This window comes from Calonectris borealis, chromosome 1, assembly GCF_964195595.1.
Source record: "Calonectris borealis chromosome 1, bCalBor7.hap1.2, whole genome shotgun sequence".
Lineage (NCBI taxonomy): Eukaryota > Metazoa > Chordata > Aves > Procellariiformes > Procellariidae > Calonectris > Calonectris borealis.
Window position 1 is genome coordinate 138,860,012 of NC_134312.1, and position 14,957 is coordinate 138,874,968.

The 14,957-nt window shown below is 41.0% G+C and overlaps 1 protein-coding gene across 2 annotated transcripts in view; it reads right to left on the reverse strand.

Moving 5' to 3' along the window:
* The window catches only part of SHROOM2 (shroom family member 2), a 127,148-nt gene that overhangs the window by 42,827 nt on the left and 69,364 nt on the right, over positions 1-14,957 (reverse strand). Inside the window, exons 3-4 of one of the 2 annotated variants that reach the window (XM_075133404.1) lie at positions 4,664-4,768; positions 2,329-2,460 (exon numbers count right to left, since the gene is read on the reverse strand). In XM_075133404.1, the coding sequence (XP_074989505.1) occupies positions 2,329-2,460; positions 4,664-4,768 (237 nt within the window). The remainder of the gene's footprint in view (positions 1-2,328; positions 2,461-4,663; positions 4,769-14,957) is intronic. The other variant, XM_075133396.1, reaches the window with a different exon arrangement.

Here is a 14,957-nt window from a genome sequence, read left to right on the forward strand (position 1 = left end):
AGGTATATGCTGCTTGGAAGAGAGCAAAAGCATCTCTCCCCCTAATTGAACTCTCCATGTTTTTTACAAGTGACTTAGTTTTCACACTCGCAGAGAGAATGCAGGCAAGCGCATTCAGAAGAGATTTTAGGCTGTGAATACCAATCTCAGATGACCTTCCTCAAGGAAGGACAAGAAATTCCACAAATAGACAAGGATGGGATCCTTGGGCTAGAAATACACCCTCCTGGGACTGTTTCTATTACCTCCTTGCATACGGCTGCTTTCAGCTACTGATTGCTGTGCATCCCCTTCAGCTTGGTGCTTGACATAGAGTGCATGGTGCTTCTTCGGTTTGTGAAATGTACTTTGAAAATGGGGAATCTCTGAAGCTGCTCGCCTTCTCTTTTTGCAGATGAGCAAGCCCAAAGAACCGCCCTCTGCAACTGGGATCCTCAGCTGGCTGTCTGGGAATGCTGGGCCTCCAGCAGCCGCAGTCCGAAGTCAGCTCTGCCACTGAACCTGCCTTGGGCAATAGACACCGGGACTGACAGATCTTCCAAATACATCACCTTTCAAGCAGGCAGCACAGGCAGCCAAGGGGTTCAGGATGGCAGTGCCCTGGGAACCCTGGTATTAGACTATGCTAAAGCCACTAAGTCTTTCAGCAGCATCTGAGAAAGCAGAATTTGCCCTTTTTATTAATATTGATGTCTACCAGCAGTTTCTGATATGTGGGGTGAGAGGATTGCTCTATTCCCCTCCCCTTTTTCCTTTACACCCACAATTTCCTGTCCAAAGTTCATTTCAAACTGGCCTTGAAGCAAATTAATATTTTTTTTTTCTTTTTTAAATATTGTGATTCGCCCAGCTCCTATCAAATTACATTTGGAGTCATGTGTCTTGTAGTATTTTACTTTCACAAGGTACAAGGACAACCATCAGGAAGAACAGGAAGCACATATTGATTTACAGCTCAGTAAAGACGACTCAGTAGACCAAAAGTAGAAATACTCGAGTAAGCATTGCAACCAGGAACTCTACAAAGTTTTTAGAAATTTGTGAATTTTGTTTCTATGTAAAAGGACTTTCACTGTCTTCAAATCTATAAATCTAATTCAGCCCATCTACACAAAATTTAAATACAAACTCTCTAAATCAGCGTAAAACAGCAGCAATTATAATCGAGGATTTGAGAAATATAATGTGCTAAAACTTCTGCTAACGACGTATTACAAAATGCATCTAAAAAACCTTTCTGTGTAAATGTTAACATTTATGCTTTATTCAAGGGCAGATAGCAAGTTATTTTAAAAACAGTAGGGAGCTTCTAAAGAAAACAAACGATGTAAAAACGATTGTAAAAATGACATGAAAAATAAAATAAAATCTTAAAGTATGAATGTTCTTCTGTTCTAACTACCACGATAAATTAACATCGAGTAGTAATGACAGAGAATGTACAGCAGTAAGTAAAAAACACAAGCCTACTTTCCAAACTGGGATTGCGTACCAAACTCATTTTCTTTAACGCTCAGCATAACTATGGCCCAATGGGAATTGAGAAGAAAGAAAGCGACAAAAGAAAAACAAAACAAAACAAAACAAAACAAAAAACCCTTGTGAAAATGCTGAAGAATGTCACCTACGAGCAGGAAACAAACAAGAACCTGTAACCAGACACAAACAGGCATTACCTAAAAGTTTAAAGTTTCACAGCCAGAACTGTATGGGTGCCAGCCTTTCTCCCCTAGTGCTGAATGAGACCTCACAAATATTACGGTGTTTTAAACAGGGACTGAAAATCATTGGTCTTATGACCTCTCTGCACAAACAAGAGCACAGCTACAGGGAAGATCAGATTACAGAAAGACAGTTTAACTAATAAAACCAGTAATACCTTAAAGTCCAACAGGAAAACATTCTGCACCCTCTCTTTAGGAAAAGGCTTTTTAATAGTCTCAAACAGTATTTTTCAATTTCTTCTCCCTTTAGTATTTCACTTTAAGTAAGCTAATTTTGATGGTTTCTTTTCACTTACAAAGGTTTAGGATTTTACCAATGGACACTAAAAGGAAATGCAGAGCAAGAAACACTACCTTTTGAGTGCCTTTAAAGCTAGTTTCTTACCTTTCAGTCACACGCACATACCACTGTTTCTGAAATCCACTCATCCATACGTCAAACTTCCCATGCTCCCCCTTCAAGCACTGAAAGGACAGGCAATACTAAAGACATATAACACAATCATTCTGCCTTTGTGGTTTTAAAAGACACTCAATGTCATGACCTACATTATTATTGTCTTGAAGTTGGAGCTTAATGCGTGTAACTCAAACAGAGACTCACCTTGCATGATAGCGCGAGTGCCAGGAGGCGCAGGCATTGGACGAGGAAAGGTGTGACGTGGCTGTCTCGGGTTGACTTTCTGTAAATTTGGTTGCGTGCCAGGAGTGAGGCCTGCAGGCTAGGTCATTTCTTCTGAAAACGAGAGAGTTAGAGTGCACTAGTTTAATGCAAAGAGTTCAGTAAGGTGACATGCAGCAAAAAAAATCTACCAGGGCAGCAGTCAAACGCTACACGGATAGGACAGAGGCCTAATGACTTTAAATGACAGCAAATGAGACAACTTTCTACATGCATGCCAGTTTTGAAAAGACACCGGCATTCCTTTAAAATGCTTGAGATGCAGTGAAACGCCAACACTCTCCAAGGTCTGTGCTTGGGTGTTCTTTTTTTTAAGTTTTATTTATTTTGGGCATGAGGTAGTTTTTATGAGGGGCGGAGACAGGCAAGCAAATTTTAAAGTACCTGACACGTATCCAGAGCTTTAACAGTTAAAGCTAATGACTCTTCTACAACATGTCAACAATACAGTAGTGCTTTGGCAAGGTTTTACTGTAGGTACGTGCTTATGGGAGGAGGTGGGAAGAAAGAGTTAATGACAGGAAGGAATAAAGCCATGTACCTTGTTTCATACAAGTTAGTAAGAGTGATAAAACTAATAATTTTAACTCCAGCCAAGTTCTGCTTCAGCTCTTGAAATGTTTGGCCCCCCAGGAATGCAGGGGTTTTTTTGTTTGTTTGGGTTTTTTTTTTTTGTTTTTTTTGAAGATTACACCTCAAAAATAGTTCAGCAATTCAAAGTCCCCAAATATCTACTTGGATGTCACCTCCAAATGTACATGCTCATGTAACTGAAGAGATTCCTTCTAAGTAGTACAGCAATAAGTTGTTAGAGCTTTGTACCTTGCAAACCTTTCTGCAAAACTGCTCTACACTCCTCTGCCCCTTCCTTCTGTTCAGGAATTGGTAACAACAGTTTGCGCTTCCTTCCAAGGACCTGCTGTTTGTAACACCTCTTGGCACTCAACAGAATAAGTGCATTTTTTTCCCCAATGTTAAATAAGCTTTCTGGGTGGAATTCAGCTACTTCTATTTCAGTGAGCAGATGCCAAGCACGTGCCATTTGTTTAGACCCTCTCCGTTGACTGGGAACAAAGCAGGAACTTGTTGAAGGTAATTCATCCTGCCCTCCTCTTTGGCTCATCTTGGGGGAAGTGTAATTTAAAATTTAGATGAGGTATAAGGTGAGACAAATCCCATCCTTCCAAGCCACAATCTGAAACAAAGGCTAACAGGACCTTAGCTCTTGAGGGGTTTTTTAATGCACTTATGTATTTCACTTATGTATTTATGAAGTTTATTACTGCAAGGTCAAGTAATTCATGTAAGTTACGAAGTAATTTGCTAAGCTGAGAAAGTGTTCCCTATTTTCAACTTGAACTCTAAAGAGTTCTACAGTTTTTTTACTCATTCCCCCTTTTTATAAATTTGGGTTTTCAGACAGCCACTGGATTTAGAGAACAAAACTAAAGCTCATTATAAACCCAGTATCTTCAAAACAGGTCAAATTTGAGTACATGGCTTTTTGCAGTACATTCAGGAAGATCTGATGAATTCAATGATTAATTGCCTTTCCAAACTCTGCATGCAGGACTACAAAAGGAGAATAATAATTCTACAGGGAAGCTGCAATTTCACTAAGTGTAGCATCATTACTGTCACTAAAAAAAGAAGTAATTGTTTCCATAAACAAAAGCCTACTCTTTCCAGCATGATAAAAGAGAAAACAGTTACGCAGAGCATCACTATGTTCTTCTTTCTTGGTAGAATATGAAATTCAGAGAGTCAGTGGAGGAGCCCAAATACTCTCAGTGCAAAGAAGTGCAAAAGATTCTGCTCAGCCACGCAATGCTGGGCTCCAGACGGCCCTTGTGCACTCCAAGGGCCCCAAGCCTGTGTTCAGGTGTGGAAAAAAATTGTTCCACTGTTCGGTTGCACAGAACATCGAAGGGGTTTTTTTCCCCCACAGCTCACCTCTAATGGTATTGATACTGGCATGGCAAACCACAAATACCTATTTAGGCAAATTCAATAGACCTCCTAGGCATCAATTCAGCAAAAAGGTTTATCTATTATGAGACAATTACTTTCCTATGATGCACCACTAAGGAAACACAAGACTAGAAAACTAGCACAATACAAGCAATGCTTGGAGCATGAGGAAACAAAGGTTGGGAAAGAGGACTTCTGCGACGGTTTGCTATGGGTTTGCCAAATGGTAGAGGAATTCACTCTGGGAAGGAACAGAAGGGGTGCACTTCGAAAGTCAGTACTGTACCTCATGGAACTTCTCAAGATCTTCGTAAGATAGTTTCTCGCCCCATGAACATCATTTTCAGACGGCATTTTCTGTGCTACAATATCCACCACCACTTTCATTTTCCTGAGCCGCCAAGCAAGGGGAGGAACAGACTGGATTGAGTTGTGACGTGAGACAAGCAAGTGGACAGGAACTTACAAGTTCTGTTTCATTTTTTGTATTTGTGGACACAAGTATATTTTGGAGAAGTTCGTTCTTTTTTTTTTTTTTTTTTTTAAAAAAAAAAAAAAAAAAAAGATGTAATAGTCTGAACAGCCTAAAAATACTGGTGGGATACCTGGGAGGTGGAATCATGTAGACACCTGCTTTCATTGAAGTCCACAACATGACTAAACATTAATTTACTGTGCATAGTCAACAATGCTTTCCACTGGATTCTCACAATTTAATTACATTTACTATTTCCTGCACTTCAAGAAACAAATTTTTCTAACAATAAATGGAGCACAGCGTGACTATTGATTCCAAAACTCAGCACAAATGGGTAGAAGGACTGGAAAGAAAAGATTAGAAGACTCAAAACAGGAATATTTTGCAGGCAACTAAAGACACTGGAAGCTGAGCATTTATATTCTAATGTAATACCTCTGTATTAACTCTGAGTGACAGAATGAGTTCATCTGAACCTACAACCCAGAAAACCTCTAGCATTAATGGAAGCATTAATAAAAGCATTTCACCAACAGTGTCTTTCTACCAGTGCTTTTACAAAAGCTGCTAGAAGGAAAAAGCTGATAAGCTTTGAAGATACGATACAAAGGGGAAAAAAAAACAATTTCTATTGACTATAAGAAATCCGTTAGATAGTGGTCTCAATGACATGTGTGTGCAAATACTGTTGCAATAAAACAACCTTTCCAATACAGTTTTTCGAATAAATCTGTCCTTTTATAGTTACTGCTTAGAAGTCATTAAGACAGATATTCTGAATTTCACAGACTATAGAGATTAGAGATACTGGCTTAGATTGCTGCAGCAATATTGAGGAGGTTCGCTGGATTGGAGGGCAGGGGGGGAGGGAGAGAGAGAAAATGTACTTCTTTGACCAAGAGAGAAAAATAATTAAACTGGACAAACAGATTTATCTGTAAACAACAACAAAAGTGAGAAAAATATCTTAAAAATGAAAAGTAGACAGGAAATTGAATAAAGTAACTGAACTACCTCAGCATACAACAAAAATATCAATGAACATGAGCCATTTCCTCTGTTTTCAGACACATTCTGAATTCCTGTACGTACCGTTCAGATAAAAGGCCAGCAGATATGACAACAGAGGCGGGTATTCCCCATCCCCAACAGAATTTCTGTTTTATTCCCATCTACCAAAGAGCACCCTTGTTGTAACCCTCCCATACAGGCTTTTGCATTTGGAGTCCCAAAGCAAAAGGAGGACAGGCAGTTCCAGGGACCTGCATTCAGGTGGAAAGCAACTGCTAAGGATTTATTTGCCTGTTAGTGTTTCGTTCCAGCCCTCTGCTGAATCAACAAAGACGGAAGGCCTGACTGCTGGCTCACACGTAAGCGTAAGGCTGCAAATCTTTCACTGCAAGTAGCGGCAGCTACACATGACAGAGGCTGTACAGTATTTCTGAAATAGAAAATTGGCTGTCATTCATCTCGTTACTGGCCCCTTCTCTTTAGCTCAAAGGAATGTTTTTAATACCAGCAGCGCTGACATACCTACACAAAGACACTCCGACCCACCTCAAGATCAAGGTAATGAACAGTTCCTACAGGAATTTTTCAGGTAAGGCTTTGGAAGTGTGAAAACGAATGAAGAATCATATTGATCGGGCAATTTTAACCACGACTATCCAGCCACTTCCCTTTTTAAAGGCTATCGTCTCTTATTTCATGTCCTTATATTGCCCAACATTTACCGATCTGTACGATTACTTTCCACGTTAAATCTAAATAATTTTTCAAAATGGCTGAGCTCCTCTGGGGGTGGAAAAAAAGAAACTCCTTTCCAGTTCACAAGAAGCCCCCGACCGCCGGGTTTCACAAAGCTGCCAGACGGAGGTGTTTAAATCCCCACCTAAACCCGGAGCAGCGCGTTGCCGGCCGCCGCCGCCGGGCAGGACCCGGGCGAGGGGCAGCAGCCACCGCCCGCGCCCCGCCCCGCCCCTGCCGCCGCCGGCACCGCTGCGTCCCGCCCGGCTCCCCGCGATGGAGGCGTCTGCTCCGAACGCCAAATAGAACTCAGGTTCAGCGCTCCTGTTTGTTTTATTATTATTATTATTATCATTAATATCATTATTACTAGTCATGATAATGAATCCTTCCTCAGGACGTTACAGTGGTACGCTGTTCTTCTCTGACCCTGAAACAGCGCACGACAGTATTTTACTTCTGGCGGCTGCAGCTCTCCGACTGCAGAATCCACAGCACTGCTTCGAATCAGTAGTAATTATTTATAGTCAGGGTTCCCCCTATGGCACATCTAACCAGAAGCGGGCGTTTGACACCAGTCCTTGAGAATACAATGCTCCCTACTGTTCATCTGTACCAGCTGCACCAGGAAACAAAACCTGGGCTTAGACAAGAATTCCCAATTTTTCTAATTTAAAAGGAAGGACAAGTCAGTGGTCTCCGTCAGAACTCAGCTGTATCTACAAAGAACTGTTACACACTGTCAGCACTAATTCTCTGAGTAAAAACTGTTGTAGTGATTATATTAAAGACTCTTTAAAAAAAATGTATTCAGTTTTCAGTCACTTTAGTTTCTACAGAACATTTTTGTTCGCAAAGCTGCAGACCACTCTTTCACAGCACAGTCCCCATGTTTCAAGGTACAACTTCCCTGCAAACCCCAGAATTTGGGAACCAGTCAATGTAGTTAAGTTGAACAGCAGCTATCAAAATAAAATTCTTCTCCCTCCATTCACCAAGACGCAACTCAGACTTTTCAGTAGTGAAGCAAAGCCTCTCTCCAGCGCTTTGGTTTTAATATAGCCCCCAAGTTCACATTTTAACAGTTGCAGCAGGAGGTCCAAACTGCTTACAGTTATTTTAAACTTTGCCTACAACTGGGAATTTGTCCCGATTCCAGTGTAAGGTAAATGGCTACAAGACCGCCCTGCCTGCATGCCAAGGATGCAATGCTAAGGAAAGGCAGAAAGGCTGCAGCACTGAGATAGAACGGAAACCTACACGTGCTTAAAGGTCAAATACACAATTCATTGGCATTCGCAAACAAGACACATGCTCGGACACCGCACGTACTGAATGGTACGTCTCACAACGTGCCCTCGGATTGTTTCAAAGCCAAATAAACCAAATCATGCTGCAGTTGTCTGTCCTATGGAAAAAAATTCTCTCATACATCGTTAAGATGGCTAGTTAGGAACAGTGTTGCCCTGCGCCAGCCAGGCAAGTAACTACAAGAAGTTCAGTCTTTGGGATCTCCTCAGCAAGCCACTCATCCATCGTTTTTTACTCCACACAGAGAAATTTCAAGAAGTTGTAGTAACAGCACAGGTGCCCTTGCTTGTCCCCTTATAAATCCCAAATGACTTCATAGTTCCCAGCTTTCTCACATCACCTCCTTTAAAATAACATGCGTACACTGGGCCAGACATACCGACGCTTTGTTAATGAATTTTATAAATCTGTATGTGCTGGGGGAAAAAAAAAGTCCTTCCAAGACATGTATCTTTTTTTTTTTTTTTGCAGTTCATCAATCTTGTGCTCAATGGATTAAAACACACTAGAAGAGCAACATATAATGCAATTAAATGTGTATGCAAAAAGCCACTGTAAATAAACTACCAAATCACTTACTCAACTTATGAAAAACGTTGTTCAGATATTTTTAGTTTTCTGAATCCTTCGGGGAGAAAAAAAGGAGGCTGAAAACCACCATGAAGCTGCAGTTACCTATAGAGTTCTCAAATAATAAGGAAAAATAACAATGTCACCGGTTTTCCTTCCAAAAATAGTTCAATATATTTTTCCCTTCAGATTGTGAAGACCACACCCAACTGCCTAACCTGGGAGCTCACAACTAGAACAGGATGATTTTTTTTTTTCTAAAAAGAAGAAAAAAAAAAGGTAAAATTGCTATCTGAACAAATCAAGTATTTTTTTGAATGAGCACTTATTTGGTCAAAATGTTTTCTTTCTTTCTTCTCGCTCTCCCTTCAAATAGACAAACAACATTCCTTTGTATAGAGTACTGAAGAAGTCATCACCCTCTGCAGACAAAGACATGAGGTGTTTTCTCTCTCAGGCAACTATATTCATAAAATTCAAATTACTTCCCGCTACTTTAGTCACCACTGGCAGATCTATCTGCTGGGGTAACACAGGAATGAAGTACCTAAAATCTGGCAAAAGGCTAAGGTCCAGCAGCAAAGCTATATAAGGAATGTGAACAGCTTCTTGTGTCATTCTCAATAATTCAATACAACCATGAGTTATCCTAATCTAGGCTCACATGGTTGTTATCAATTCCATAAAGAAGCTTTAGGTTAAGTGCAATACAATCCCCTCCTCCCTTCTCCTTGCCATTTTCAGGTTGTCCTGCCTCCCAACATACCTGTCTGTCTTTGGATGTAACAGAAAACCAAGCAATAGGTAAAAGTGATTTTAAAAGGAGGACAAAGCATCCAAAACTTGAGGTTGAATACCTTTCCTGAACACAGTTACTCTCCCACTTTATTTCTTCCTCATTTTCTTTGAAAATGAAGAAAGGAAAGGGGAGTGGTGTGTATGTGCAAAATATGAGAAGGAAGAAAAACACAGAAAGCCCCCTGAAAATTTTCATGCAGCAATCCCATATTAAAGGATCCCCCCAAATTAAAAAAAACTCCCACAATATATTTTGAAGCAAACCTTCACTGTCTGTCATTCATAACCAATATGGATGATTCAAAAAAGTTTTTTTTTTTATATATATATACACACACATATATATATACACGCATACCCACCCACCCCAATACATATATGTAAAGTCACTTTTTAAGCTTTTCAAAACTCAAAATATGCCCACAACTTCTCTGTCCAGCTCGATGGTTTTGCACTTAATCCACTGGTTTTTGGTCTTCCCAATATACCTAAGCCCTGCTAAAACCTGACCCACAGTCCACTTCTGAATTTGTCTCCCTGCTTCTTTCTAGAGCATCACAGCCTGAAACGCTTTGTTCCCCTTTTGTAAGGGTGTCCTACTGCCCTTTCACGCAGATTCAGCCTTGGATGCCCCAACTTCCCGCTGTCCTAAGCTTAGACAGCGGCAATTTAAATGCTTTTTCTAAAGTACACTCTATGCCAGCATTCACACTGTCTAACCAGGAGAGCCTTGAATGTCCTTTCAAAGGGGGACAGTAAATTTAGGCTTTGTTTGGGTGAGCCACACAGTGACTGCACAAACCCCTCTCAAAAGCCAACAAACGGGGGCCTTCCTAGCTGAGGCAGAAACATCAGGACTTGAAATTTTAAGTTAACTGCGTTGAGACATCACACCCTCACTTTTATAGAGATTAAACTTAAAATGTGTAAAATGCCTGTTCATGCTGAGCAATAAAAATGAAAAACTACTGGTAAATATCATCGTGGTAAGTATTTTAAGGCAATGTCTTTTACATCTGCAGATCTGTAGTGAGCTTTATAAAAACAACACACACCATCTCCTCTCTTTCACACTTACTTCCTGAGTAAAAAAAATGCCTGAATGGAACTTTATTTGGGATGAAAATTTGTTGAAGGTTGTTATATTAGGTACCTGCTGAAGATTAAATGGAAATGCTTTCACATCATAATTGATCAAATGCTGCTTATATGAGATTTAAAAAACTAGTATGCCAGCTCAATAGCCTAGGAAAGTGAATTTAAAGGTGAAGCTCTTAATATCAGAAATTGTCAACAGCAACATTACTGTTAGTTTGCCAGCTGTGCACTGCTTTCCAAAATAAACACAGGAGGGCTGACATATATGAATTCAAATTACTACTGGCAACATTCAAGCCATAGCAGTGTTTCTGTTTCAAGACTCTGCTTCTGTCCGATAACAGCAGCATGCACTCCATCTGCTCTCAGAACCACCTCTCCTTGTGTATTAGCATCTATTCTTTTGGGAAAATCCCCTCTGACATACTTCACTGGAATGGGATGAACCAATGATGAAAACTAATCAACCTGGTATATGAAAAAACTCTCCTCTGACCTCAGACAGCTGAGCCCCGCTGCCTACATCCCCTTGTCCAGTGACAGCTGGATTAGCCGCAGGCGAAAAAAGCTAGACATCCAGGACTCTGCACGCAACATGCACAGACACACAAACTGCAGAAGATGAACAGCTGAGAGAGAGAACAGTCTCAAGCAACGCCCAAACCTGTGTACAGAAATTAAAATTAAAGAATAAAATTTTGTGCTGGTTTTGGCTGGGGTAGAGTTAATTTTCTTCGTAGTAGCTAGTATGGGGCTATGTTCTGGATTTGTGCTGAAAACAGTGTTGATAACACAAGGATGTTTTCGTTATGGCTGAGCAGTGCTTACAGAGAGTCGAGGCCTTTTCTGCTTTCACCAGCGAGGAGGCTGGGGGTGCACAAGGAGCTGGGAGGGGACACAGCCGGGACAGCTGACCCCAACTGACCAAAGGGATATTCCATACCATACGACGTCATGCTCAGCATATAAAGCTGGGGGAAGAAGGAGGAAGAGGGGATGTTTGGAGTGATGGCGTTTGTCTTCCCAAGTAACCGTTAGGCGTGATGGAGCCCTGCTTCCCTGGAGATGGCTGAACACCTGCCTGCCCATAGGAAGTAGGGAATTAATTCCTTGTTTTGCTTTGCTTGCGTGCGCGGCTTTTGCTTTACCTATTAAACTGTCTTTATCTCAACCCACGAGTTTTCTCACGTTTACCCTTCCAATTCTCCCGCCCATCCCACTGGGGGGGAGTGAGCGAGCGGCTGGGTGGTGCTTAGTTGCCAGCTGGGGTAAACCATGACAAATTTTCATGCAAAAAAAAAAGTCATTAGCAGCCTTGTCATTCCAGGACAAATCTACAACTGCTGTAGCACACGCAACTCTTTTCAAAGTTTAAATGATTTTGATGAGCAGAAAAAACTAAATGAAAGTTGAGCTTCTAATCAACTTTGTGAACACCTCTAACTTATCAAATAGTAAATTATTATCCTTTCTGGTTAAAATGTTTGAAAACACATTATAGTTGAAGAAAATTGTGTCTTAATGAAGGAAAGCTGTTAACAACTGAATAACCACAAAGCAACAAACAAGCCTGGTCTAACAGCAGTCCACACAATTCCTAATCCCTAGCAATTACAGAAGCTCCTTGCAACAAGTTTTTGTATTGTCACCTTCCACGCTGGCAGCTCTTTGCTCCACTCATGGAGCCACCAGTGTGATTCCCCCTGGAGTGCCATCACCGCCTCCGTCTTTGCATCCTTTGCTCTCCCCAGCCCCCCCCCCCCGTACTTGTTTGGGGTTGGCTATTCCCACCTTCCCCTCTCCAAGAACATGGTGAGCTCCCACTCCCTTTGCGGGCCTGTTCCTACATAGTCTTTTCCCACCAGTGTCTTTACGTTGGCAGCCAGACAGACTTTTTTGTGGATTTACTGTAGTGTCAGAAGAAAAGTTATGATAGAAGATGCAATGATAGAAGACTGCTGTAGTCACTTAATAATCAAGTTAAAACATGTAGGAAAACACTGAGTATGTATTAAATCCAGTGTATCAGGCTAGTTAATTATACTAGATTTAAGAGCTCTAATCAATGGCTGGTAAGAATTATTTAATGGTTTAGATAAACTGCCGTCAAAGTCTATTTAGTTTAGGGACAGTTTGCAGGCCTGAATTCAAATTAGGCTTCAGAGCTGAACCTTCCAAATCCTACAAAATTTCAACATATCTACACGCAAAACCCCCACATTATCTACAAGCTAAGAATAACCAAAATAGTATGCCTAAAAAATTATAACCTCACACTGTGTGTGGATATGTGTATCGACTGACCTTCAACATGAATGAAGAAAACCCAGAAAGACGAGGATCTGCCTTTTGTTCCATGAGAATCCACAGCACATTTCAGAAGTACATAGATAAGATCACCAAACAAAATAATCTTCTCAAAAAGAAATCTCTGATTCTCTCAGCTCCCTCCACCCAACCCCGATTTACTCCTGACATACCCTACACTGGCAATTGAGCTTTCTCCAGCTTGTAGACCTCAAAAGCAGTATCCTGAGCTCTATAAAACTTACTCTCAACATCTCTGGATTCACAATATCATAACTATAAATTTCCATGCATAAAAATTAAACCCAGTACCTGTCCTTCCTTAAGGTGAGAATTACTTATCCAACCTCTGAAACGTGAAAGCTAGAGGATGCAACACTACCAACCCCTAATAACAAACCATCTTATTCCTAATCTACAGTCGGTGCAAACTGGCCACAAACAGCTTCTGTTTTCTTCAGGGAATGATTACTATCCCCTCTTGTCCAGTCTGAAGCTGTAATATCAACATCACCATCACACTAAAAAAGAGGTATGGACGTCCTGACATTACAAGACCAACAGTGCTGTACCAGGGACAACTCAAGTTTCCCGTTTCCAGTACTCTAAATCAACCCTCCAACTATTTCTATGTCAGAGCAACAGTCAAATTCTGGCTTTCCCACAGCTATTCTGAAGCCTTTTCAAGTGCCATATCACATTTGCCCCCTCGCCCCCCAAATACAGCAGCAGCAATTACTCGGGTTCAGCACAATCTAAGAGAAGTAATACTGAAAATAATACCAGCCAACAGGACCAGTAAGGGAATTCATACAGAATGACAAACTTGTGGACCAATTTAGACTTCCCTACCCAAAAGCCTTTTCTAAACCTCTGCTGAAACCATGCTGGTAGTGGTGGCATGGAAACGCAGAGAATAATGCACCCTCGACAATACATTATGTGGTAAAGTTGTTCACAAAAAGGAACGGCTAAAGCAGATGCACTGCAGGAACAGTACTTAATGAAATAAATATTGAGAACAATACCACAGGTCTCCATTACCAATGGTACAGTCCTTTTTAGCCAGAATAAACATTGGAATAAGAAGTAGAACCAACTCAACAGGCCCACATGAAGTATTTTTGCTCACCTATTGAAAGTTTGCATTTGTTAAGTATTCAAATATTGCTTCTCAGCCTATTCTCAAGTAAACTTCCAAATAAATACTGGTAACGTCACACAGCATCCAGGATCCATTTATTCCAGCTTAGCCATAACTGAGACAAAAGATGAGTGCAATACTGTAGGAAAAAAAAAAACACCAGGATTTTCCACACTAATAAAGAACTGAATAAGCTTTTTATGCAGAAACTTTCCCTTGAGGCATCATGGTCTCAGAAGGACAACAGAGATTTGAAAGGAAAAACTGCTGCCAGGGAGGGGGAGGCGGGGAGAAAAAGAGAAAACCCTCTTCTGGAGGAGCCCCTTCTGGACTATACATAAAAGCACAAGTAAAAAAATTTATAGTGCTTCCACTGAATGTGACATGTGGAGGTAGCTATGCAACTGTAAATCACTCTGTGATACACGGCACTGTTTTTAGAAAAGGATTTTTATTGTCTTAATAACTATTTTCAGATTAACACAGACATTAGAGTTTTGGCACATTACAGAGCTCATAATTTGGACACAAAATCTCAGCTGCACTAACGTGTTGGAAGCCCAAGGCATAAGGTGGTTATAGTTGCTCAATCATCTTCTGAGGTAACCTCTCCCTCCTTACCTCCCAGGGGCAGCTCAAGTTTCAGGTGAAGAAGCTAATTGTTCAATTCCAAGTTATATCCCCTTCTTAATCTCCAACTGATGACTGCAGCTGTAACAGCATATAACAAGAAGCAGTACAATTTGAAACACTTACACATCCATCTACAATTTCTCCATTGAAAGGGCAGATATTTTCCTGCAACTTCTTGGAGCATGAGCTCCTCTCCTCCTATGCCTATATTAATCCAGGGCTAATTTCTTCAACATTGTGTGTAGAGACTCTTCACTGAAGTAGAGGAGATTTGCATGGGCAGGTATAATGTTGTCACTGTTGTCACTGAGAGCTCCTACCAGCCTGCAGGCTGCAGATCTGTGCCTTACCCTGAGAAAGACAAGGCCACCACCTTCCATCCCTAGAGTGGAGATGGGGGCTGCAGTGAACCAAGTGAAAGAAGCTGGCACCTCCGCTGGGGCTGGCTCTACATCCTGCTTCATCTCCTGCCATTTTATTTTGCCAGAAACAGAG